At 38.0% G+C, this 25,955-nt stretch overlaps 2 protein-coding genes across 2 annotated transcripts in view; both read right to left on the reverse strand.

The window, feature by feature from the left end:
* Positions 1–13,472, reverse strand: part of LOC121326672 (PTB-containing, cubilin and LRP1-interacting protein-like) — a 37,049-nt gene extending 23,577 nt beyond the window's left edge. The window contains exon 1 of the mRNA XM_041270025.1: positions 13,342–13,472. Coding sequence (XP_041125959.1) covers positions 13,342–13,371 — 30 coding nt within the window. The 5' untranslated portion in view covers positions 13,372–13,472. The remainder of the gene's footprint in view (positions 1–13,341) is intronic.
* A 1,688-nt stretch (positions 13,473–15,160) lies between these two features.
* The window catches only part of dner (delta/notch-like EGF repeat containing), a 52,231-nt gene continuing 41,436 nt past the window's right edge, over positions 15,161–25,955 (reverse strand). Inside the window, exons 8-13 of the mRNA XM_041269575.1 lie at positions 24,598–24,822; positions 21,462–21,584; positions 20,354–20,467; positions 17,667–17,798; positions 16,851–17,097; positions 15,161–16,149 (exon numbers count right to left, since the gene is read on the reverse strand). Of these exons, the coding sequence (XP_041125509.1) occupies positions 16,038–16,149; positions 16,851–17,097; positions 17,667–17,798; positions 20,354–20,467; positions 21,462–21,584; positions 24,598–24,822 (953 nt within the window). The 3' untranslated portion in view covers positions 15,161–16,037. The remainder of the gene's footprint in view (positions 16,150–16,850; positions 17,098–17,666; positions 17,799–20,353; positions 20,468–21,461; positions 21,585–24,597; positions 24,823–25,955) is intronic.

Consider the following 25,955-nt stretch of genomic DNA (forward strand, 5'->3'; position numbering starts at 1 on the left):
GAGGTTCAGCACACATTGGGTGCGTGTCCTATCTAGGCTTCAAAATGAGTCTTTGGTTTGGGGAAAGAAATACAATGTATTCCACCTTTCAACTGCTCTGGTTGCATTGAGCCTCTGTTAGAAGTCCCCTGGGCACTTCTTTTTACCATTTTACACCAGTAACTGAAGAAAACCCTCTACCGTAACATGGTGAAATGGCATTTGTTTGTCCCAAATTATGGCAGTTGGATACCGTAACTAAGCACGTGATGAGCTATGCGCTCTCTGATTGGCTAGTTACGTCAGAGATGCGAACGGACAATTGGTGAAATGGCATACATGATGCCCTACAATAATACTAGAAGAAAGTTGATATTTACCAATCGCAGCTAAATTATGAAGATCTCTCCCTCTGTCTTTCCTTTGCAATCCTCCCTTTTTTGTATCAGGCAAATTGTGTAAACCGTCTATGAAAGTGTCTGTACAATGTCTTCCACTAGTCAACACATATGGGGATATTTTAGACTAATACCATATATCCTTCGGACTGCACCAGTTCTTTGTCAGCATGAAGTCAACAGGAAATCTACTCCAGGTGGAGAAGCAGAATGTTCGGATTCACTTCCCATTTTTTTCTGGAGAACTTTTTCATCTAGCTGTATGTTTCCAGCTGAAAATCTTCAAGATTGCACAACTGTCTTTATTGTTCGAGTGTTTATCCTGGAACATCTTGGAAAAGATGGATAAACAGAATTTTAAATTGTCAAGTTGAATTGTTACAGCGTGTTTACCACTGATGCATGATCCACAGAACTTGACAAAACAAAGTGGATTAGCATACTGTCTTTTTATTAAGATGCACCACTATGCTTTTTAATGGCTTAAGCTAACCCCATATGACAAAAACAATGTGGGATCTGATCAGTTTTAACATGGTGCACCTAATTTCTAATGAATGCACACAGTACTATTCTACACTCAATTCCATTAAATTTATAGTGAGTTGACGGGATATCTACCACATAGATGGTTTAAAAAACTTTCCATCTGTTTGGCAGATTGACCCACTCTCAGGCTGGGCACTAAAACACATGTACTTTAACTGGGCTTTAAGTGCAGAAGCAGAAACTTGCCAGAGGCCAAGAAAAAGGAAATTCCATGACAAATACCAATACAGTATAGATAAAGTCACAATTAAGCTCCTGTGGAATACACCATTTACACACCAAGGTGGATCTCCGTCGGAACCTGAGAAAGCTACACTGTATCAGCCTGATGCTTATTTAACACTAGAACCGCCATGCGGGTCAATGTGACCATTTTGGATTTAAATTGTTAATTACTTTTCCATTGTAAATCTCATGTATATGTCCATTTTTTACTTTTTCTAAATATATGAATTAAATATCATGACTGCGTTTGACAGCCAGAATCGCAAAAATGATAAAGTTATAAACAGTTCTACCTAGAACTGCCACATGGGTCAATTTGACCCATTCATTACAATATTTTTTTTTTGTTTTTTTAATATATATGTATGTTTGGCTAGTTCCAGTGTAAAGAGGAAATTGAAAAGGAGGGAGTGGTAGGCTTGGAGGTTCAAAGATGAGGGGGAGGACATCCAGAGTCCCTCCACTTGAAGCAAGGAACGTCAGGCCATTTTAAGTGAAGGGTAAGCCATGGTTAAGGAGGAGTATAAGGATGTGGGGGTACTAGGGAGTTGAAGGAAGAGGACAGTGAAGTAGATAGGGTGGCAGAGACTAAGTCCGGGAGAAGGAAGGAGAAATCAGAGATGGGGGGGAAGTAATGAAAAAGAGAGATCAGGGAACCAGTGTCTTGGGATTACAGGTGAGGATAGGGAGTGAGGGTGAGGAAAAAATGGTCATTGGAAGGTCGAGGGGCAGTTATGATGGATGATGATGCCTTACAATAGAGGAAGATTATGTCCATGGATAAGGTCCATTACCAGATGTGTGAGTAGGGGGGAGGGGAGAAGCATGAGGTTAAATGAGTTGGTGAGGGGGAGAAGGGCAGAAGCTATGGGGGAACAACGTAGGTGGAGGTTAAAATCATCTAGAATGAAAGGGTGGGGAAGAGGAAGGAGGGAGGAGAGGAGGCAGTCAAGATGGTCAAAGAATGAGGAGGGGGACAGGGGGGACGACAGATGACAAGCATGGTAATGTGGCAATGGGAGGCAATTGGGGGAGGAGACACAGGGGTCCAGGAGGAGGGCGCAAGTAAGCCAGTACCGTTGCCTTTACCAACTGGGCGGAGGGTATGGGAGAAGGTGGACTACAGGCCTAATTTGATTGGGGAGTGAAGGGAGGGAGGTTGAGGGATTGGGGAGGTCAGGTGATGATGAGGGAGGGGAGGTTTTACTGTAAGGGTGAGGTAAATCAGGTTGGAAGGAGTGGAGTGACACAGGTTGATTATTTTGCAGCGAGGAGAGATTGGAAGGCGGGGGATGTGAAATGTAAGGGGGGTGCTGGGTGGCATGGAGAAGTCTAGCGTAGGGACCAGGGAGGAATGGTGATCAGAGTGGCTCAAGGTGCCAGGGGCAAGGAGAAGTTGGACGAGGTGTATAATGATAAAGGGAAGGGGAGTGGTGGGGGGGTTAGGGTTAGGGTTAGGGTTAGTGTGGGGAGACGAAGGGGAGGGGGGTAGGGGAAGGACATTAGACTGAAGGACTCGCTCTCACAGAGCCCCAGGAGTTGGCAAAATCCTGCATGCTCTCAGCTACACAGGAAACGGAGGGCAGGGAAGAGCCTGGGAATTAGCTATAGGGTCTATACTGCAAGCAGGGGTGAGAGAAGTGGGAGTAATTTAGGTATGGATAATAAATGTGTTGTTGTAGTTATCAGTCCAGGTGGGAGAGAAACATTTAGAAACAATACCTGAGTGGTGAAGGACAAGGCAGGGCAAGGCATGGACGAGCACAGACGTAGTCACCTGCCTCACCTCCAGCAGGTCAGAAGCTGTTGGGCTGTGAGTCACAGTTTGTTTTGAACAACTGAGCCAGGTGAGCAACAAACAATGAATAATGCAGAGCTGAACGTAGACACTGATACGTGTAACTGGAACGCCAGGACACAGAATAGCAGATGCAGACAGTAGACAGCAGGTAGATGTGCAGAGTGGTGAGTCTGAATGTTGAACATTTACCTGCTGTCTAATGATGATGAGATGGCTGCTGAGAACTCCTGTTTTACGTTGTATGACAGGTGCTGGCTCTTTGATATTTAGGACCTATATAAAGCTCATTCAAGTGAAGCGGGTTGGTTGTTGAATCAATTCTACTTGGATTGTAGGTTTGAACTAGGATACCACAAAGCTGTACATAAAAAAACAACTTTAAAATCACTTCTATGTAACCAAAAAGGAAAACATTGTCAGAAGACTAGCATAGATCTTGTCAGGTTCTACTTATCTGACTACTGAGTAAGCGATCCAAAATAAGCTCAGCCTGTGACTGATGCCATGATAATCTAAAGCCCCTTTCACACTGACCTTTCAACCCGGGTCCCAGCAACCCACCTCAGGATGTTGGTTGACAAACTTTGACCCAGGCTGAGCGAGACAAAATGTATGACAGTTAAAGAAATAATAAATAGCCACGTGCACTTGAAGGTTTCACTTCTGCAAGGACTTTTTTTGTTTATTCTATTTAGTCATACTTTTGTTGCTTGAGAGACACACCATGAGTCATATTGCATCACAGATAAAGAAACATTTGCTCTACTCAACATTTGGGCCAATGGTTCAATTCAGAGAAGCTTGGATGGAAGCATCTGTAACAAGCTGCTTCCTTTATCAAAAGCAGTGTGAAATTGCGTAGCCGACTCGCATGACACCGAGGCTTATGACACACAGCTGGATGTGTTGGGAAACAAAGAACACTAAAATGATTCATGTCTGTACTTAAACTGGAGAACACAAAGTTCTGAGTGAAGGAAGATGATACTGTACACTGCAGGCACTGGGAAAACCAGCCTGGTATTACTATCAGGTAGTACATTAAAATAATTTAAAAAAAAATATACTACAAAAAACAAAGCAGTTAAAATTCCTTCCAATGTCATTAGCCTGATACTTCCCTGAAAGAACTGCTACTAAATAGCTATTACTTTATTTAGTGTTGGGTCTAGACAGTTTTCTATAGAACCTGGCTAGGAATGGCCCTCTAGGACTGTGACTGGACACACCTGGTCCACATCTTATTAGACTATAGGTGGCAAATTACAGGGTTTTGAAACATGGCCACTTTTCGCTACTTTTTTTTCAGAAATCATACTGCAAAGTGCAGTTTGTAACTGCCAGGACCCTGAGTAAGTACGCAGTACATGAAGATACTGTATCCACTAAAACCTGTATTCACCTTCTGTTTTTTTGGTGTGGAAATTTCTAGTCACTGCTTTGGGTGGTAGGTAGATTCTTTAAAATAATTTTGAAAAACAAAAATAAAAAGCATCCAAAAAGGCAACACATTGAGACATTACAGAAAGAATATCTCAAACAATGTCTTAAATGCACATGTCACTCTCTCCTTTCGAAGTCAATCCGTTGACATGCAAACAAACATTCAAAAAAAAAAAAAAAAGTATTTTTGTTTTGTTTATCATTTTACGACCACAGGATGAAAAACATGGCCACGATTATGAAGATCAGGTGCTGATAAGCTAAAAAAGTTAAAGGTTAGCAGATGGTCAAGAAGGAGAGAGATCGTGTTTTAATTGGAAAAGTGTGCCTCACCGGCTCAAACAACAACATTCAACTTTGAATTACTTTTTGTTTACACATAAACAATAACAGGATTTATCAGAACTTGGCTTGACCATCCCTGCTTATTTAGAAAGTTATCCCTCTTTTGCAATTCACTCACTGGAGGCCAACTCATTCACAAATAAATGAAGGCCAGTTCTTAGTGACCTACTGGTTATGCAATACTAAAAGAAGGTTATGCTGTTTCTGAAGATGTATGAGTTATTTGTTTCACAGGGCAGCAAAGCAGGGAATAGCTGGGGTACATATTCAGGCAATAGGCACATACGAAGAATGTAATTACTGTATACTGCATGTTGTTGAAAATGTTAGGCCTGCACATATACAGTAGGCCTATCATAAAATCTCAGGCATAACCTCAACAAAGCATGCCTGTGTTTAATCATTATGCGGAGGTAGATTTGCAAATCAAATTACTGTATCTTTTCTCTATAAATAACAACTCCCCCAAAAACATCTATACCCCCCCCCTGACAAAAACAGTATCCTAAGATCTGGAGTTTCTCTTTTGTCCTGTGTTTATTTTCATCTTGAAGTACTTTGAAGATTGCTGGTCGTCTTCAGTTATCTCATAGAGGGTCTCCAGACGCACATACTCTGTGATAAATAACGACTCAGGCTTTTCTAATTTAGAGGCCAGATAGATGAGTAGTTTTGAATGGAACCTCTTAACCGTTTGACTGCCACTGAGAGAGCCTTTATGCATGGAAAGCACATGGCAAGAATGTTTTTTTTTGTTTTTTTTTTTTTATTATATATATATATAATATATATATATATAGGGGGGGGCTATATATATATATATATAATTAGTGACTGCAAATTGTATCTATTACACAATTTTAATCCGTACAAAAAAGCATGTTTTTTTCAAATGCCATAGACCTATATAGTAACAACATTTAAAAAAAAAAAAAAAATCTGTGGGTTTCCTCACTTTGTACAATGGGTTTGTAAAATAATTTAGCTCTGCATTGTAACCTAATGAAATTATTTTAAGACGTTACAGATGAATATATACTTGGGACTTGGAGGCTGGCTTCCTTGTGGAACAGGTTTCAATTGATTCAGATCTGTTGTCAAATTTTAACAAGACAACACCATGGGAAGCCTTTGATATCAGATGCCAGCTAACAGTATGTAGGTTTTCAAATTGGCAGATATCTGCCCTGGTGATGTTCAGATATAGTCTGGAATTACTCATGCATGCTGTGCAGTATATTTCAATTTAAAAACAGTGTTAATATAATTAGCTGTGTCGGTAGTTTAAAATTTAGATTTTAGCCAAGCATTAAACATTTAAAGCTTTGCTCAAACATTTAACCATGTTCTTTGGCTCTCTTATAACTGTACAGTTTATCAATATTCTCAACATTAAACAGAGGATTTGACTGAGGATTGAACCCTGGTCTCAGGATAAGAAACCAACACCAGGGAGCATGTCATTTTTTTACCATTCACAAAAAAGATAATAAAAGAATATTAGCGAGTGACCTTTTTTATTTGCCTCTCTACTACAGTGTTAAGCCAGTGAACAAACTCTCTCCCATTCCACTCTCATTGTTTCAAAAGTCTGTTTGTTTTGCATGCCATGTGTCAGAATGTTGAAATGGAGCTGGAGTTTACAGATGTATATTATTGGACAGGTTTTTTTTTTTTTTTTTTTTTTTTTTTTTTTTTTATTTTGTTATTTATTTTTTTCTTTTTTAATTTAGTCTGCTCCAATTTTTTACCCCGGTTTTCTCCCCAATTAAGTGTGCCCAATTATTATCTGTATCCTCGGCTCACCGCTCGCACCCCCCCGTCCTTCGAAACGTGCCCCTGCCAGTCCATCATTTTTCGCACTGTGGATCCACAGCGAGGCCACCAGACCTATAGTGCCGGGGGACAACACACATCTGGCGGCTCCACTGCTGAACTACAGAAAACAGAACTAAGAACTCCCGGTTACAGTCGGCTGTGACATAGCCTAGCCTCGAACCTGTGATCCCCAGACTATAGGGCACATCCTGCACTCCACGTGGAGCGCTTTTACTAGATGCGCCACTCGGGAGCACCCTCACAGGTTTATTTTAAACTGAGGAAAAACTGGACCGAGTCAAACTTGTACAGGACATACGACTTAAGAGTAGAGGTTCCGAAAAAATATAGCGTCACACGTTCTTGCATGTTGCTACAACTGTTTAAATAACATACCTGTTGTTTTTCTTTTCATTGTTAACATCCTGACACTTTTTACACTTATAACTTTAAATTTTTTTTTTTAAATGCCCGCTTTAGTACACTGGGGTTTGAGATCTGTACTCTAAATCACTGCACGAAGAGCGATCAATAAAAATAATTTTAAAAAGCAGTAGAACAGTAAGTGCTCTGGCTTTTCTGTTCCATACCATATCATACATCATCACTGCTGTGTTACCTGTTTGACAATGTGGGCAGTAATCCTGACACTATCAGTGCACTAGAGCGGACATTTTAAAAGGAGCTTTGAAACAGACTTTAAAGGTATAAGTGTAAAAAGTTGTCAGGATGTTAACAATGAAAAGAAAATTTGCAGGTACATTATTATTTAAAAAGTTGTAGCAACGCGTGGGGATGGGTAACGCTATTTTATCTGGAACCCCACTACAAACTCTTTAGTACTGCATTGTCCAGGTCGATATGTGACACCTGGCATATACTGTATGAAACTCAAATGTATTCCATGAAGGGCTAAGGGTGACTTTACAATGACAATTCTCCATATAATTTTCTTTAATATAAATATTTGCAAAATGTTTGTTCGGCAATGTTGCATGTTTACAAAGTGAAATCAAATGCAAAAGCAAAACAGGGTGCATTATTATTCTTTTATATGCTAGAAAGAAAATAATGCAGCTGGCAAACTGTGTTGGCTAGATATGCTATAAAAACAAATATATTTACAAGACAACAGATAATTGTGTTCTACAGTGGCAGGTAAACATTCTTGATTTATAAAAATGCTTGTTTTACAAATAAAAGACAAGAAGAAATTAAACTCAGATCAAGATGCAGCATATTCATATACGATTTTCCATTGTGACAACAAGTCAAGATAATACACTTTGTAGTGTTCACATAATTCACCAAAATATGCATCATATAACCATGCAGTGCCTCCCCAGCGATTTGCAAATGTACTTGCATATTTCATGCAGAAGAATGAAGATTATGCTTAATTAATGTGGTAATTAAGATCTATTATTGTAGTGTACAACAAAGCTGACTTCAACATCTGACATGTAACAGTAATCGTTCAAACATATAAACAGACTTGACACCGAGAGGGTATGTTTTCCCCCCAGAGAGCAGAATAAGTAAAGGGGGTAGATAGGCTAATTAAAAAACATGTATTCCACAGCCGCCTGACAAGATTTCTGTGTGTGTGTTTTAAGCCGATATAAATGGCAGTAACAGGGACTTCAACTAGAATTGGTCCAGGGGTTAAATGAATAAAATGATTTTGTCAAAATTCAAGATAACAACTAGCCCAAGTGATAAAACTATGGAAATGCTTCTGCTGGATTATCATAATGGGTCTTTTTGTGTGTTTTTTTCATTATCAGAAACCAAAATACATCTTCTGAATTCAACAGTAACTAGGAAGCTATCTGAAGGGCTCAAGTTTTGTTTGATATGCTCTTTTCAGTCTAATGGTTTAAAAGGAGGTAGCACTATCATACAGTAGCATTATTCTGGGGATATTTCAAGGACGACTACCCGGGGTTAGCCCACGGACCTCTGTTCTACAGTAGTTTTGTCTTTCACTAATCACACTGATTCATTTCAAGGACCTATTTGTACAGTAGATACTTAGGACCTGGACCTTATACAGTACAGCACTGTGTTGTGAAGTGCTGTGTGATCTGTTGTGTTAAAGCACTCACCTCTAAGGGGATAAGAGTGTAGGGAGTGAGTTTACTCTCCACTCGTGCAAGCCTGTCTACTTTGTGCTGTGGTTAAGATGCTTTCTTGGCATGTGCCTATGTGTGGTGTGGCAGTGTGCCAACTCTGATAGGAGCTGGTAACACTGGAATTTTAATAACTGAATTGTAGACAACAATCACATAACTTAAGAACTGAAAAATAAAGTGACTTTAAATAGTTTGTTTGCTATTTTTGGATCAGCTCTTCAACCAGCATCATACAGTAGTAGTTTCTTGGAACCATAGTGACCATTTGAAAACCTGCACGACTACTAGCTCTGATCCAGATAAACCACTACTTGAATTTCCAACAGGAAAATTTTGAAAAAAATGTTTGCCAGTTATTCTTGTGATACATTCATACATACTATTTAAATAAGAATTTGTTTTACAGGTCTAAAATGCTACACCATCCACTGTATTTCCAGATGTGAAAATGGTAAATCATGTTTGTATTTCCATCCAAGTGGGCCCCTAAAACAGCAGATGGAATTATATCCAGATCAAACCTCTCTGTATCAAAACTTGCTACATAAGTTCCAACGCACTGTTAGACTCTGTTTGATTTATTATCCCATGGTGGGATAAAAACCACATGATGCCAGAAGGCTACAGTAAGTGAAAGTACAAATGAAGGTGAATCCATCACGCTGAACCAAAGTCAAACAAAGCTAAGTATTGTGCTATGGAAAAAAAAAAAACTTTCATATATGACATACTTGTACAGAATTTAACATGAAGGTCCTACTGGATATCTTTACATAGGGGAATCACATGCGCCAACCCTTAAATTAACTAGCCACAGAGCAACTGTACACAATGCACTACACTACAAGCTATTTCTCTTCAAAGTACTTACCATAGGAATTTTTATTTCTTCTGCATGCTTTTCAAAATTGTGAAGAAAAAAAAAAAACGTTCTCATACAATTATTGTTAAGTATGAGGTTAAGACCAGCCACTTTCTGACTATAGTGGTGAGTTTACCAAAATTAGTGACTTCTTTCCAATTTAGGAGCCTATCTGCACTATCAAGTTGCTGGCAACCACTGCCCCTCACATCTCCAGGAGATCTGCAGACAAATGTTTGTGTTTAGTTTTATTCCAACCTAATGCATGCCTTTTAACGTTTTACAGCTTGTTTCACAGAGCTTGTTTCACAGAGCTTGTTTCACAGACCAATGATTATCACTAATTGTGGACTAACTTGCCTAAGTTAACATTAGGTAGTCCACAATTAGACCCAATCAGAGTATGTGAAACCAGCCCTTATTCTGAAAAATAATTGCTCACTGTATAGGACCAGAATTTAAGTTACCTTTTATTGGACTGACATTTACATGGAGAAGAGACATGCTTCTGAGTATTGTAGTTCTGAAAAAATAATGCAGATGCTTACATTTGCAGATGAAAATTTGAAAAAGATTTCTGACATAGATGAAATGGTAGCCGTATTAGTCCAGAGATGATAGACAAAGAGAAGAAGTGATACCTTTTATTGGACTAATTATTATTTAGTTAGTCCAATAAAAGGTATCACTTCTCCTTCACTTTGTCTAAAAAGATTTCTAAAACTGAAAATGCAGCTGTCTGTCCCATGGCATGCTTTTCTAAGAATCAACATTTTGTTTAACTGTTGATAATATCTTTCTTAACAAAATGAAAATCAAATGAATCCAGTATGACACTAATCACCACTTACTATTTAGAAATCGCTTCAGCTTTCCGTGTTACTTGCATGAGAAGTAACAGCAAGGAATGATTTCCAAACACTGCTTTGCCAGGAAAAGAACTACAGTTAAGAGCTGTGGCTGTCTGTACTGGCTATACAAACTGCAATTACTCCATGTAAACTGCAATTTGCTATCCGACAAGCTTGAGGTTTTAGAGTGATCTCTGAGAAACAGTCACACCATTTAGTGAAGACTTTGACATAATAAGCAGGATGGTTGAGCTAGCACCATATAAACATCTTCCATCTTGCCATACTCTTTGTGATGTTGTGTTTAGCAGTGTGTGTGTGTGTAGCATTGTCCCTGTATAACTCTGGATATTCTTTAAAAATAAATAATAATTAAAAATAAAAAACACTGGCCAAATAAAACAGTTTTTTTTAAAGATGTGTGTTGCACTTACAACAACAAAAAAAACCCCAAAACATATTCCACTCATTTATGAATGGGTTCTGATACTCCTGATGTCTTTGCTCAAACTTTCAAAATATGTTCTAATTGCTTGTTAATGTTACAAAGCCACAAAACATTTATTTTTCCAGATTGTTTGTTACCAATGAAGGTCTTTACGGAACTTACTGTAACCCTGGTTCCCTGACGGTGTCTGTCGCGCTTAGGTTGTAGCCGAAAGGCACTGAGCTACACTTGAATCAGGTGCATGTGGAATAACCCCAGTTAGGTGGCTGATGAAGCTGGAGCCATCAGACCCAATAGTTTTTAACACAACCCCAATTGTACTGTGAACCCTTGCTGAACAGTGCCAGACAGTTGTGAATAGCGGCTACTCTGTTGTCCGACAGGTAGGCTCGCATCGTAAGGGAATCCAGACGGAGACCCAAGTAGACCGTACTTTGTACGGGTGTTAATTGGCTCTAGCATCATTGAGGGTGAGACCCAGCCTCTACTGCTGGTTCAAAAGAATGCTGAAGGAAGGAGCCACCTTCCCACGAGGCCGCGATCAATATCACCTCATGGTCCTCCTCAGCAATGCTGACATCCAGTCCTGTAACATACAGGGTTGTCAGCTCCGGGGCAGGCGTCATCAGCTGAGCCGGGGCCAGAGCAACGGCTTGAGCCTGCTGCCAGGCCATGGGCTCCCAACGCCGTGTACGACTCAGCCATGCTAGCGGGGGACATTGTGAAGGACGTACAAGTGCAGAATTTAGCCATGCTTGATGTCTGTATGGCCACCAGGGCGTTGTTTAAACACCGGAGGGTGTAGACCTGTGTATTGAGATACTCAGGCACCAAGGGTGCAGAAACACCGAGGGCACCGAGTGAGGGAGAATACAGTACTGGTGCACCGAAGAATCGGAGCACCGAGTGCAGGTGTTATTGACATGCTGGGGCGCTAAGCACCAACGCATGGAGCGTCTAAACACCAAGGGCGCTGATGCACCAAGAGGCGCCTAGCCTAAACCGCGCCACACAGAGCGCAGCGTGGACCCAGAGTACTGAGCACTGCGGGCGCTAGGCGCACCAAGTACCATGGGCACGTGTACCGTGTGCACTGAGGCGCTACTGTGCTGAGATACTTCGCTTGATTTGGGTCAAAGACGGCGACAGGCATTGAAATGTACAGCTGCAGGTCTCCAACTCACCAAGTGTTTATCACAGCTGGCTTTAAGACTAATATACCGGTATTTTGCACGTTGAACAAAACAATACGTATCTGCTTTCATGATTATTGTGCCGCTAACTACACGCTTATTCTTAATGTTTTGCTCTTTTTTTTTTTTTTTTTTTTTTTAATGTTTGCAATGTGGCAACGTATTGATTACTATAAAGTAACGCAACTAAGCTAGTTCAACATCATAAGCACAAACGTGAAAAAAATATATTTTTATTTATTTAGTTAGTTAGTTTGAGATGGAGTAAAATCACAGACACCAACAAAAATCACGGAATCCGTGACCACCGTGACTTAATCCTACCGTAACTAACAGTACTACAGTAGTCTTAGTATTGGTACTCTTAAAACACGTCCTTGCGTAGTGCTCTTAATTTTAATATCGCAACAATCATGACGGCAGCACAGCTTTATATCACAGATAATAAACCCGTTATTGTTTAACGTGTACAATCACTTAAAAGTACTAGTTGTCCGAAGTTTACTACGAGATTTAATCTTAGTGTGTTCCTGCCAAGAGTTGCCAGTGGGATTGTGCAAATTAATTTGGCACGCTGTCTTATTTGCCATCTGGATAACATTTAGAAAAGACGCGCATGCAGCCAGTACTGCAGCAAGCAAGGATAACCAGCAGCCCCCGACACCTCAATACGTGTCACTACTAGTACTAACCATTTTTTCACACACAAAAACACAATAAATTCTGATTACAACACCAGATGTAATGGTGAGTCTAGAAAAAGATGGTAGAAAGACAAATATAGTGTGTATATTAGGGATTAGCAACAGCTTGTAAACAGATGTGAAACGAAGTCTGGGAAAAAACACACAAACATTCGCCAAGGAAACGCAGACACGTTTAATTTACAGCAACACTGGAGACATGTATGACGTAACTTTTACAAAGTAGCAGTCTGAACAGGAGGCACGTTTGTATTTGGTTGGATGATTTAAAAATAATAAAAAAATAAATTACAAACAAAAAAAAAACGTTTTTGCTAATTACTCCTATAATTGGAATTCCAATCTTAAAGACATTCCAGGCTTAAAGTGTACAAATGCTGACATACACTTTTACAATACAATAGCTGTGTATCCCTGTCTAACCGGCTGGTTAGTCTGTTCAGTAAATTGGAAAGCATGATAGATTATATGGTTTAAGCATCCTATTTTGTCAGACGATCTGCCATTTCTTTCGCAATGTTTTTTTGTTTGTTTGTTTGTTTGTTTTGTTTTTGTATCACTAGATATCAGATAGAGATAATAGCTCTTACCTGCAATCGTTCGGTCGCAGGCTGCCACATAGCGATTCTCTTGGTGTTTTTAGGATGCTGTTTAGTCCAGCTCACATCTGCTTGCAGATACGGTATGCCTTCTCCTTCCCCGCTGCAATCTAGAGTAATTCGAGCAGAAACTGAATTCCAACACAGAGCAAGCGCAGAACTCCGCCTGCAAAAAATACCAACCTCGTCTAGTTACCAATGAAAAACTGCAGAGGGCGGCACAGGGACATACGGTTTACAGTGCACTTCCTAACTTTGAACAAAATCCAGTGTATGGTTGGTATGGACAAGGTCAGGTCTGATCATTTTTCTGTAATGGTGTGTGAACGGTTTTATTATTATTATTATTATTATTATTATTATTATTATTATTATTATTATTATTATTGTTGTAATGATGTATGACAGATTCAATCCCATGCACACAAGGTCTAACTTCCATCAGCACTTTGATTCAATATTTCAAATTATAAAAGATTTCATTTGAAATTTAGAAATGCCAGATACTGTATTACCTATGTGAACCATATTAAACAATATGCTGTGAGATGTATTGATTTCAATTTACCCTCTAGCTATAGGGATAGAAGTAGACTATTACAGGTTTTTTTTTTTTTTTTTTTTTTTTTAAATGTCCATGAAATACAGCTGGAGTTTAGGGGAAGACAACGAATAAATAACCTGGGTCTCTTGGAAGTGAAGAAGAGCGAGCGAGGATACAAACAGAAACTCCTGCCATATGTAGAATACACTTGGCTGCAAATGGCATCCCTGACATGCATTCTGTAATAAATGAAATCTGCATACTTCAGTTGTAAGTCATTTTCAGTCACAATTGGCAAGACAGCTGACAGACTTTGCTAACAGGCTGATTTACGACATTTGATTGTGTTGTGTGTTGCTAGTCATTGAGGAATGCGGGGTGAAGTGCAAATTAAACACCTTCCAGACTCATCAAGTTGAATTAGTGCTGCAGCTGCTTATGTTGGCCCCAGGACATATCTTTTTTTATAGTCTTAAACATCTGTGTTAAATTAACTGCTTAACCTAAGTTACTTTACTTGTTTTAATAAGTATTTAGTTTGTGTTATTTGACTTCAAAACACAGCTAGTCCCAAGCTAATACCACAGTTGGTTATGATTATGCAAAGGTTTTTTTTTTTTTTTTTTTAGGTTTTTCTTCGAATTACTGGTTTCCACAAGAAAATTATTATTGCTTTTTTCAGTCCATTTCAGCCAGATTAAAACCAATTTTACTGTTCATAAGTGCCAGGTTTTTGCAGCGCTTCAGTGTGATTTGCAAAGCATACCTATAACACAAACACTACTTTGCTTTAATTAGCGAGCACACAGTGGGTCTCCATCAAGCAGTCTCCAATGTAGTGTATCAAATAAATGCCTTACACATGTTTTATTGAGATTATTAAGAACACTGCAGCCTCCCTGGAGCCCGAATACCTGTTTTGTACAGGGGGTTGGACAAAGAAAAATAAACATTTTAAGATGTTTTGGAGGGACACAACCAGTCCACAATAATCCTTCAGGGAAGTAGGGGGTGGAAATCAGCAGCTAAGAAAATACTTTTGGAATAGTGGATAAGGAAGCACAGCTCTCCATCAAAGGCTAGCAGATCAACGGACTTCCCATCATGATTGGAACTGAGATGCAACTTTTATGTGTTCAGAAGGCATGTTGCTGTAACTGATTATGCTGTTAATGCATTATTCATTATTTAGTCAATATAAAACAATTGTTTTAAACTGTAACCCTCAACATATTTTACACACAATCATAAGCGCCACTTCTAGTGTTCATTTTTAACTTTATTACATCATTCAACATACAGTTTAAACACATGGTTTAAAAAATAGAAACAATCAAAGGAGAACGTGTGTCAGCACGTTGCATTCAGGTAGCTTCTGAACAAACAAGACCGGACCACAAGAACAGCACAATCATACACAGCTACGAAAAACCACACCCACTACAAGTAAGCAAGCTACAGAAACTCACACATTGAAAAAACGTGATTAAAGCCTTATCATTTCTCCTTCATAGTCCAGTTTGCCAATTGATGTTTCATTAATAATGTCATCACCCAAGGCCAAAACTCAATAAAACAAATATGATGCAAGAATTAGAAAATAATGCAGAACCCATATAATCTACCCATGCACCAAGGCAAAAGCTACAGCATTTTATTTAATGCACTGTATAACAAATGCTCCTATTAATATTATTCTTGACAATCCTACAACATGTTTTCATTATCTCTTATCAGTTCTAAGAGTTAGGATTTCTAGACTGTTTCTACATTTTGCTTAATCTACAAACCTCACATAGTACCTTGTTTTAAACTAATCTGATACTGCTACCCAATCGTTGTTATTAGGTACAGTATACATAGTAAGTAAATTTGTTGACCATTTATTAAATAAATGCACATACCAGTATATGCTTACTATAGTATCATTAATATAATAGCATCACAATTCCACATTTAAAATATATTTAATTATCAAATTCTTCATATTTTGTGTATTTATTTATTTAAGAATTACTTAAAATGTCATGTAAGGACATTTCAACAACATTAACTGACTAGCTTTTATCTAAAACATATTAGTTTACAGTGCTGCTGTTTTGTAGTTTTAGTTTTTTTCTAAATCTTCTCAAACCAAGTGCTTTTACAAATCTTTTGTTTTGATTAAAGTGACAAGCGGCTTGTCATCTGGGCTGTAATCTTCATAAGTGATTGGAGTGGCATCATACATGGCTGGTCTGGACTTCTTTCCAAATCTGAAAGAGACAGTACAGTTTCAATTATCTACAGTTAACAGCTGGGTCACCATTAAAGGGTCAACCTGGTGAAATATAGTTTTCAATTACTGCGGAAATAGCAAACTACTGATAAAGCCTGGCCAGAAATACTGAATCTAATTACATTTTGCAGCCATTCTTAAAGACTTTAATGATCCAATTGATATTAAAAAGAAAAAAACATCAATGTAGAATCCAAAACAAAAGAGACATATTCAAAATGATAGCGACATGTGCAACATTCTGTCTCGTCAGAGCAAACAGAGTGTACTTGGATGTAAGAAGCCATCAGTCTTGCCTACAGTGCACATCAAACCGATGGTGTAAGACAGGTATCGTGAGGTTGTAGTCTTGGATTTAATTAGAGCATACAGCTATGGGTTGTAGCATTTAAACTTTTGACTTAATATACAGTATTTGTATTTTATAAATGGTTGCAGATCTAAATACATTAAAATAGGGCCTATGTTCTTGAATGCAAGCTAACAAGTGATAGAATGATAGAAATTTGAAAGGTCCAAGTCAAAGGATAAAACCAGTTATATTCATTGCAAATTGCAATATTATGTACAGTTACTGTGACAACAGCTGAGGGTAAATCCTTTGCCAGCAACTGACAATAAAACCGCTAAACTAATCTCTGACAGAGACGTGTCATCCCGTTCAACAGCATACCCTACCTTGCATGTCGGATGGAAGCGATGGCACTGCTGAACTCGCTGTCAATGCTCCTGCAGTTGTAAAATTCCTCGTAAGCTGGTCTGGATGAGCCCTGGTACTCAATACGGCTGATGCGGCAGATCCCCACAATCAGGATAATCAACATGAGGACGAACGCCACACAGAGAGCTCCGATGATGATGTACAGGGAGTGACGGGGCATGTTGGTCAGGGTTTCTGCTGTCCGTGCCGACTTCCATTGAAGATCTAAAACAAAACCCATAGAAGTTTACCTTAAATGTCAATAAATATGACTCAATGGTAATAAGTAAAGTACTGCATGACTACAGTTTAATGCATTATTTTGCAGTGGGGGTGTGCAAGAAGACTTTTCCATTCAGCTCCCCTCTATATCCACAATAGAGGGGGTCTGTATTCCCAGTGGTGGATAATAAGATCAAACCGTTCTTGTGTCTGTGTAAAGGAATCACAATGCCTATCGATATCTGGGGAATTGATTTGGAGCATAATATTAGTGTATAATGTTTTTTTGTGTGCATATTTCTACATGCAATGTACTTCTGTTGTAGCTTATTAACAATTTCATTCACTTTTTTTGTCATGCCGTTTTGTTCCTTTGAACAGACCCATTTTAAAGAACAAGCTCATTTATTCTTCAGAGACAAGCTCATTTTATATATATATATATATATATATATATAATATATATCTATATCATTATATATATCTATATATTTTATATTGGACTGAACATTGGACTATAAACACATGTACATACAAACCAAAACATCAATCTTATGAAATGAACAACATACGTATTTCACAATTGGCCCCAACCCATCCCTGAGGGCAGTGGCAGGTATAGCCATTGGACTGGTCGATACATGTTCCACTGTGATGACAAGGGTTGCTCTCACATTCGTTGACATCCACCTCACAGTCCTCCCCTGGATGAATACAGAAACCCTGTTAGTGACGTTTTGTTTGAATGAAAGGTTGAGAAAGACCTATTCCATATGTCAGTTTAAAAGAAACACGTGTCATGGAAAAACAAGGAAACACAATATTTGAAAAAACACAATCTTTCTCTATTACTGGAGAGTTGCATTATCAGACGTAGGCCTCAACCTGACTTACCAACCTTTCTTTGAAACCTCTAATATCCTGGTTAAAAAAAAAAAATAAGAGCCCTACATTGAGTATAGGAATAGCAATGCACTTAGGGTGAGATTTATTGAATGGCTTAGTTAGCTTTACAGGCTAAGACATCAAACAGCGATTTATTATAATTAGGACTTCTAGTTTTCAGGGGGGGGGTTTATTACGTGATGTCACTTTGAAACATATTTGGAACCGATTTGCTTTCTTAATCAAACAATAATTACCAAAGAAAGTTGTTTCTTTTTACCCTCATATCTTGATCGAGTTAACAAACGACATGCATTGATCTCACCTGATTCTATTTGAACCTACATTTCGTTCTGGCTCTAATTGCCAAATTCAGCTGATTAATTTCCACTGCGTTAGTTTCTAGTAGTGCATCAGTAATTTAAACAATCTGGTATTCAGTTAAGGCTTCACAACTATTAATTAAGGTTTAAAGGGAGGGAGATGGAAAATAAAACCCCAAAACGAGAAGATCTAATTATAATGTCGTAAAAAAATAACAGCTCTTTGTGTTACTAAATTAGCATATAGTATCATTAATATCATAAGGTTTATGTAGTTAATTCCCAGCAAAAGGAAAGCCTAATAAACAACCAGACACACTGTAATTTCCCTCTAAATTCAAAAAAGGTAACTACTCCATCCGATAAACCATTAAGTAAAACTGTCATAGAGAAGAAAACAGCTACTGGGACATACTGCATGAGTCATCCATTGTCCCAGAAACTAGGAAAGCAAGCTTAAAGACTAAAGACTAAATACAGATGCAGGCTTCCCATGAAATTTGGTTGTTTCTCAACAAAAAAAGCAAAAAAAAAAAAAACACTTAATTATTTAACAAAGTATTTACTGCAGTTCCCTTACATTGCATTAGTACCCTGTTTGTCAATTCCATCATCATAAAATGCAGACATGTTTAATAGTTCATATACCATGCATCACTGAATACCACCTTCTTAAAAATACCTGTCAGAGTTGTAATTCAATGGCTGGATCTGTGACCTGAATGGGCAATGAATCAAATGTACCTCTAATGATCAATATGTATTCTGCACACAGAGAAAGGTTTTAATTTAAATGTTCACAGGAGCTGTGGTAAGTAATGAATTGTGTTTTCCATCAAAATTCAGACAGTTGCACGTGGAATCTCCAATTAAATGTATACCTCTTACTGCCAGTGACACAAATAGGCATGGACTGCATTGACATTTTATTAATTGTGTACAACGTGCAATATTATATATCAAATGCACCAACCTCACAGTTACAATCGCTTTTTTTTTTTCCTGTGAGTTTAATCTTAAGTAAGGACACATAGGCATGTATGTATTTATGCATAACACAGGAGGGCACCTGCTGGAAATGTGATTGTTGGTATAGTAATGTTTATCAAGCTGGTAACGCCCTGATATAGGTATCAATGCTATTATGATCTTGTTTTGTGCATCATTGTGCATCATGCATAGGCATCTACTGTCTGTGGAAAGGGCATCCACTTGAAATTGAATTGACTAAGACAAACTGAGGTTTATCATTTTGTTTGACTCTGCTAGACATAACATATAACAATGCTTGGGAAATGTTGTTAACCAGGCTACTGACAGTTCAATTGAAAATATGTTTAAAATGGTTCTTATACAGTATGGGGTTTATCTGAACTACTGCCATTAACCTTTTTTTTTTTCTGGACCCCATCCTGGTACCTACAGTAAACTACATTCCATTTTTACTGTTAATCTCTCGAACGATCCATCATCTCAAATGTTAAATGGCTCTAATGGTGTGATATTTTGATTTAATTCTACTGGAAAATACATTAGGAATAATAACCTAAATTAAATTGCCATTTGTTTAATTTCTTTCTCATTTTAAATGTCATTTTGAAGTCTCATATGTAATCTAATCCTCCCTCCCTTATTACAACACATTTTCAATGCCTGTGAATATGAAAGGCTTACTTCCCATTACATTTCCTCCATGTCTATGAACATGGTTCTCAAATGTCAGCCGTACACTTCTCCCTGGTGATGAGGCAACACAGACTCTGTTTCTGAGCTGTGAAGGGCTTTGCGCTACCTGATGTACTGTATGTGGAGTTCAGACATGTTTCTGAGGGCTCTAGTGAGGCCACAAGGGTTCTCTTGAGTTTGCGATGACAGAAACAGAAGAAAATACAAAGCAGATCTACAACAACAAGACTGTTAGTTAAGACAGCTATGATATTACACAGACATACTCTTGGTCTTGGGTTAATACTATTAATGCATTACCAGTAATCCTGTAAAATATCAAAACAAAGCAGAAGAGATTCTTAAAACACTGTACAGTAACTCACCAAGAAATCCAGGTGGACAAAGGCAGGTTGCATTGAGGCCCTCGCTGTCACAGGTGCCACCGTTCTGACAGTTTACGTGAACACAAGGGTCATTGTACAGTTCACAATGTTTACCTGAAAAATCGTGTTTGGATAATTAAAGACACAGTACTAAATCGAGCAGTGAAGTCCAAATCTGCACCAAAGTGACTGAACCTTTAAGGTGTCCATCCCATTTGCTTGAATTGAAGAAAGTGAATGTGTTCTGGTGTTCATGTCTGGAAGGAGATGATGAATCTAATATTTATGGTTCTGTTCTAGGCCTGCAGCACACAGCTGAAGTGGTGATGTGTCTATAGTAAACCACTGATGTCCGTGAAGAGTTCTATTCACTCTACATGCATGTGACTTATTTAAGGAAGTCATCACTTTGGTTGTGGCATGCAGTCGCTGTTGGTAAACTGGAATATTTTGGGAACTGTTTTGAGCCCTGTTGTAGCATACCAGACATTATATCGACATGGCAACGGGTAATGTTAATTCGTTCATTGATTTCAAAATGTTTGGTGGGATCAGGTGTTGACAAGGTGAGTGAAAGGGGTATTGAGTTATTCCCTTAAAAGCAGACAAAGTAAATTAGTAAACGCATTGCTACCATTTCTCTGCATTCTTGTTAACTGAATTGCAGTAGCAGAGTAGTAGCTTAAAACATCAATTTCCATTTATACCTTCATTCTTATTTATATATTCAACATCAAAAGATGCTAATTCAATTAAAATGAATTAAGTAATTGTTTATAATAAAAATTAACATGGATTATATTTATTAACATTTAACCCCTGATGTTTTAGTTCGGTCCAAATAAAATATGTGTCCGCACAATTACGAGCTACAAAATTGGTAAGTGTGGTATGAACGTTAACAGTGTTATCTGATTTGGCAACACATTCTGTTAATGGTATATATTATGTATCTAATTTAAAGATATCATAATAGGCATCTAACATTTTTTCTCCTGGAAGATATGAGAAACTCCATTCACATACATAAACAGCTGTTTGATAGCTGCTGATCTTGTTAGAACACTCACACGTTTGCATTCAAATCCTGTTGACCCCCCCTACCTACCTTCATACTCAGCAGTGCACAGACACTCATAGTCATTGACGAGATCTTTGCATGTTCCGGAATTCTGACAAGGGGTTGAGAGACACTCATTATACTCCTCTTCACAGTACAAACCATGGTAACCTAGAGCCAGAGAATACAAATACAATTACCTCTTACTTATCAGTAAGAACCATGAAATTTAAATTATCTCACATTTTCCAATTAAACATCGCCCTCAGTTTTGTTTCATGGTCAAAAAAATATATACAGGTATGGCCAAACGTTTTGCATTGCCCTATAGAATTAATTAATTTTGTTTCATAAAATATAAATATATATCATTTTATTATGTCACAATCCTAGGTGATGCTAAACTTTTGGCCACAGCTGTAGAGCTCAATATTAATTGGCCACTTGGTGGCAATGTTATGCTTCAGCCCACGGATTAAATTGTCTTGTCATTGTGCTTTTTATGCTTGCAAGGGTAGAGATGCCAAGGCGAGAACGTGGGAATCAATGAGCTCTCTAAAGGTAGGGAGTGAGTCTGCTAACTTTTCACTTAGCAGAGACCACTGCACATCAGAGTAGCTTGGATTGTATGAGCAGAACAGCTTGCAATCTGTAATACATTCATAAAACATTTCTCTCATCTGTTAAATGAAAGCTTGTCTGTTTGGTTATAAAGTAGGGTTTTCATCCTGTTTGGATTATGTGCAGTGTGTGACAAATGCACTGTTTATTGTCAGAAGCAGCATTCCATTGTAAAGGTTATGATGACATTGTTGATGGGAAACGGCCTTGGTGCGCTTGCAAATTCAAGTGAAGAAACTCATCATGATCAGGAAGATGTATATACTTCCCTACATCCTCAAATCTGCCAGATAAACATTTAGAGGTTACATAGGCGAAATATGTATGTCCTTAAAGCTGTTGACAGGGCTGTAATAAGTGTATTTTTACTGTAGCAGCCCAGCTACTGACACATGACAACATCACTTATTAGACAAGCATCCTCAATGCTCCTGCTCCACAATGTCAAAACAACAGATGCAAGATCCTTCTCGCCAATGGCATGACACAGTAAGGATGGGGATCCATGGCAACGCTATCACACCAAATGTTTTAGAGAAAAAGCACAGGCAGGATTTAATAACTCTGTGCTGTCATGTCAGTCCAATAAAAAAACAGTAACAATAGACTGCCTGCTGGGCGCAGACATGTTCCACAGTGCCACAGTCCTTGAGCCTAATTGAAACTGTTTAAAATGCTTCCCTGTGCAGTTGCTATGTTGGGGGAACTGAGATGAAACAAAATCTGACATTTAGTGTCTGGAGGAAGTACACTAGGGGTCACGAAAGGTTACGACAGCGGGGAGGTTGGAGATGAGGGTGTAACTGCATAGCTCTTCCATCTGTAATTGGAAGCCATTAAACGCAATGTGATTTAATGAAACACAGCAGCAGATTCAAGGGGTGCGAGCCTAGAAGGCACTCTTCCACTGTACATCCCTACTGGTTTTAGTCACACTATCACAGAGGCACTGAATTTTACCTTGTATCATTTTGCTAAATTGGAATAAAAGTTTATTTTGGAAAAGCAAAAAGGTCAGTGCACAGAGTAAATGTAACCCGAAGAGCTCTCTCTCTCTTCAACACCAAATAAGAATGTATCAGACCACTTTTTCATGTTTCCGGAGAAGGTTTTAAGATGATGATGCTTTGTTTTGGAATTGTAGGATGTTTTTGCCTCGGGGAGAAATTCTAAAAAGTAATTGTTAGTTATTTGTAAAAGTCTGATTTAAATGATAGCGTGGGCTATGGTCTTCTGTGATACTGAATGATGTAATTAAATAGAAAAATCTCTTGTATAATAAAATGTATCTGTCTCAGGTTATTGTTTGTTTGACTTTTTCAGTGACTCTGAATTACATCATCCCTGTTTTTAGTAACACTGCCTACTGACCAAAAACCTTTTTACAATACTGTAAGTTTAAATTTCAAAAGTTACTTTAACTGCCTTTAACTTAATGGTGACACAAACATGCAAGTTATTTTACTTTCCTAAGCAAAAAATTAATATATGAATGTTTTCCCCATTTAATATGAATAGTGCTAGGCTATTACATACACTGTTTGATAGTCTTTAATGTGTGGTATGACGTGTGTTTAGACTCTGATCTCATTTTCACACACGTGCCCCCACATAATGAGTGCACACAGGAAAATAAATGTAAACAGCATTAAGAAATGTCCTGCTGAAGCTGTGGAAAAAGAAAGAAAACAGTTTTGTAAGAACATCTTAAGAAAGCACACTTTTAAATATACGCATGTATGTATGTATATTTATTAGCTGATTGATATAAATAGCTCCCAAATGATAAATTACAGCCACCATAAACTAAATATTTGTACGAGAAAGGAGTCATTCCAATGTGCGTGTTAAACGGAAATGTACCTTGAAAAAAATCCCACAAAGGTTGTTTTTTTTTGTACTTGTCTGATACCTGCAAAAAGTCTTGAGTAAACATCACTTGTTCAACAGCGGGATTCACTAGGATTTAGATCCTTTTATCCTGTTGAATACCTTAATGTGGGCTAACACCCTTCTTCTGAAAAGGGACTTAAGGCTCAAGCTTACCCATCTGCTCCTCCTGAAGGCAAACACAATTAACCTGGCCTAGCTGTTTGAGATTTACACAATAACAGGGTTTTGTTTACGAAGAAATCCCAAAGGTATCATCAACATTCATCTTCATTTAATTTCTTACCAATCCAACTGCTGTGTTCTTTACCATTCTAGATTGTTGTTTGTGCTTTATTTATTTGACCTTGTCATGTTTCAACTGCTGGAAAAAAATCAGATTTTATTAAGTGAATGTAGCAGTCAGTAATCACAGTCCCCAATGTTGAGGTAATCCTGGATTACATTTTCTAACATATAGATATATGTTTACCTGTGTATTGCTTTGTTTGTAGTTATATATTGAAATATATGGTGCTATATATTGGTGTACTGTACATACAAAATGCTATCAGTAGAATGCATATGTATATACTGTATTTATAGAACTACAGTTGCTCCATACAAAGAACCCATTACAGAGTTCCATGTTATAGAAGGGGATACTAGGATCCAGATGGTGTGAAGTTCATACCTGGAATACACAGGCATTTGTAACTGGTTCCAACACTGCGGCAGATTCCATGGGCACAGGGGTTCAGAGCACAGAAGTCAATGAGCTGAGCGCAGGTAGGCCCTGTGTACCAAGGGCTACAACTGCAGCTGTATGTCAGCCCATTAGAGTAACAGCTCCCATTGTTCTGGCAGGGAGACGAAGCACAGGGATCTATCTTCTCCTCACACACTGAGCCCCGATATCCTGAAACAAACACCAGACCAGACACAGTCAGAATCATGGACACGCTTCATTTTACACAGGACTTTCTGTTATGTTTATTACCTGTTAACAACTAGCTTATGAATTTGAACAAACGCTGTACATTTCTTATTAATAGCTGGTTAAGATATGGTATACACTACTTCCAATAAAGGCCAGCTAAAACTGTTTGACAAACAGGATGATCAATTTGATCGTGTGACCAAAATCATGAAATCAGCCAGTCCAACCATAAACACATGTCAGGGAGCATGCTGGCTAAAACAACACATTATATAACTGCTATGGTAGTGTTACTAGATTGTAATACTGCAGGATTCACAGGATTGAATTTCCTGTACTCACCACACATCAAACCAGTGAAATATTTGCTAACCCCATTTCCCACTTCTAACGCTGACTGTGTTGCTTGTGTCAGATTTTAACACCTACCGACTAAGAATGCCAGACACATTAAAAATAGTTTGTAATATGGGGACTATCTTAAGATCATCTGCAGTGAGAATGACTCCATCCTGTTTCACTCAGTACAGTGTAATAAAATACCACTTCAGTGCTATAGTGCTAGAAATGTGATAAATCAGCTGGTAAACAAACCGTGCTGACTTTATAAATAATACTGTATGTATTAAATCAAGCAAATTAAAAAAATAGATATATCTTAAAAGAGTAATATGAAGTGATATCAACTATCCCAATATAACAATCAGTGATGTTATAATGACATTGGTGCTCTTTTTGGAGCATCACGTGCATATTATAAATGCATTTTCACCATTACATTTGTAGACGTTCGTGAAGAGTCAGTGTTGTTTCTTCCTTTTTAAAAATTTCTCAATGCATATGCTATTAAACTTTGTACAATAATTTTGCACAGGCCTGTTTTCAGTTCTATTTCAAGGCTTTTGTGAAGATTCACTTTTTTTTTTTTTTTTTTTTTTGCTTTTGAATTATAAAAAGCATATTCAGTTCATCAATTATAATTGTTGATTATTAATGATTGATTATTAGCAGTCCAATATTTTAAGAGGAAATCACTGGCTGATTGCATTACAGTAAAAACTGAACAGAACTGATTCAATAACTCATCACATCAGCACATTAAGGATTGGAGA

The sequence above is a fragment of the Polyodon spathula genome, chromosome 14, assembly GCF_017654505.1.
Source record: "Polyodon spathula isolate WHYD16114869_AA chromosome 14, ASM1765450v1, whole genome shotgun sequence".
NCBI classification, from domain to species: Eukaryota; Metazoa; Chordata; class Actinopteri; order Acipenseriformes; family Polyodontidae; genus Polyodon; species Polyodon spathula.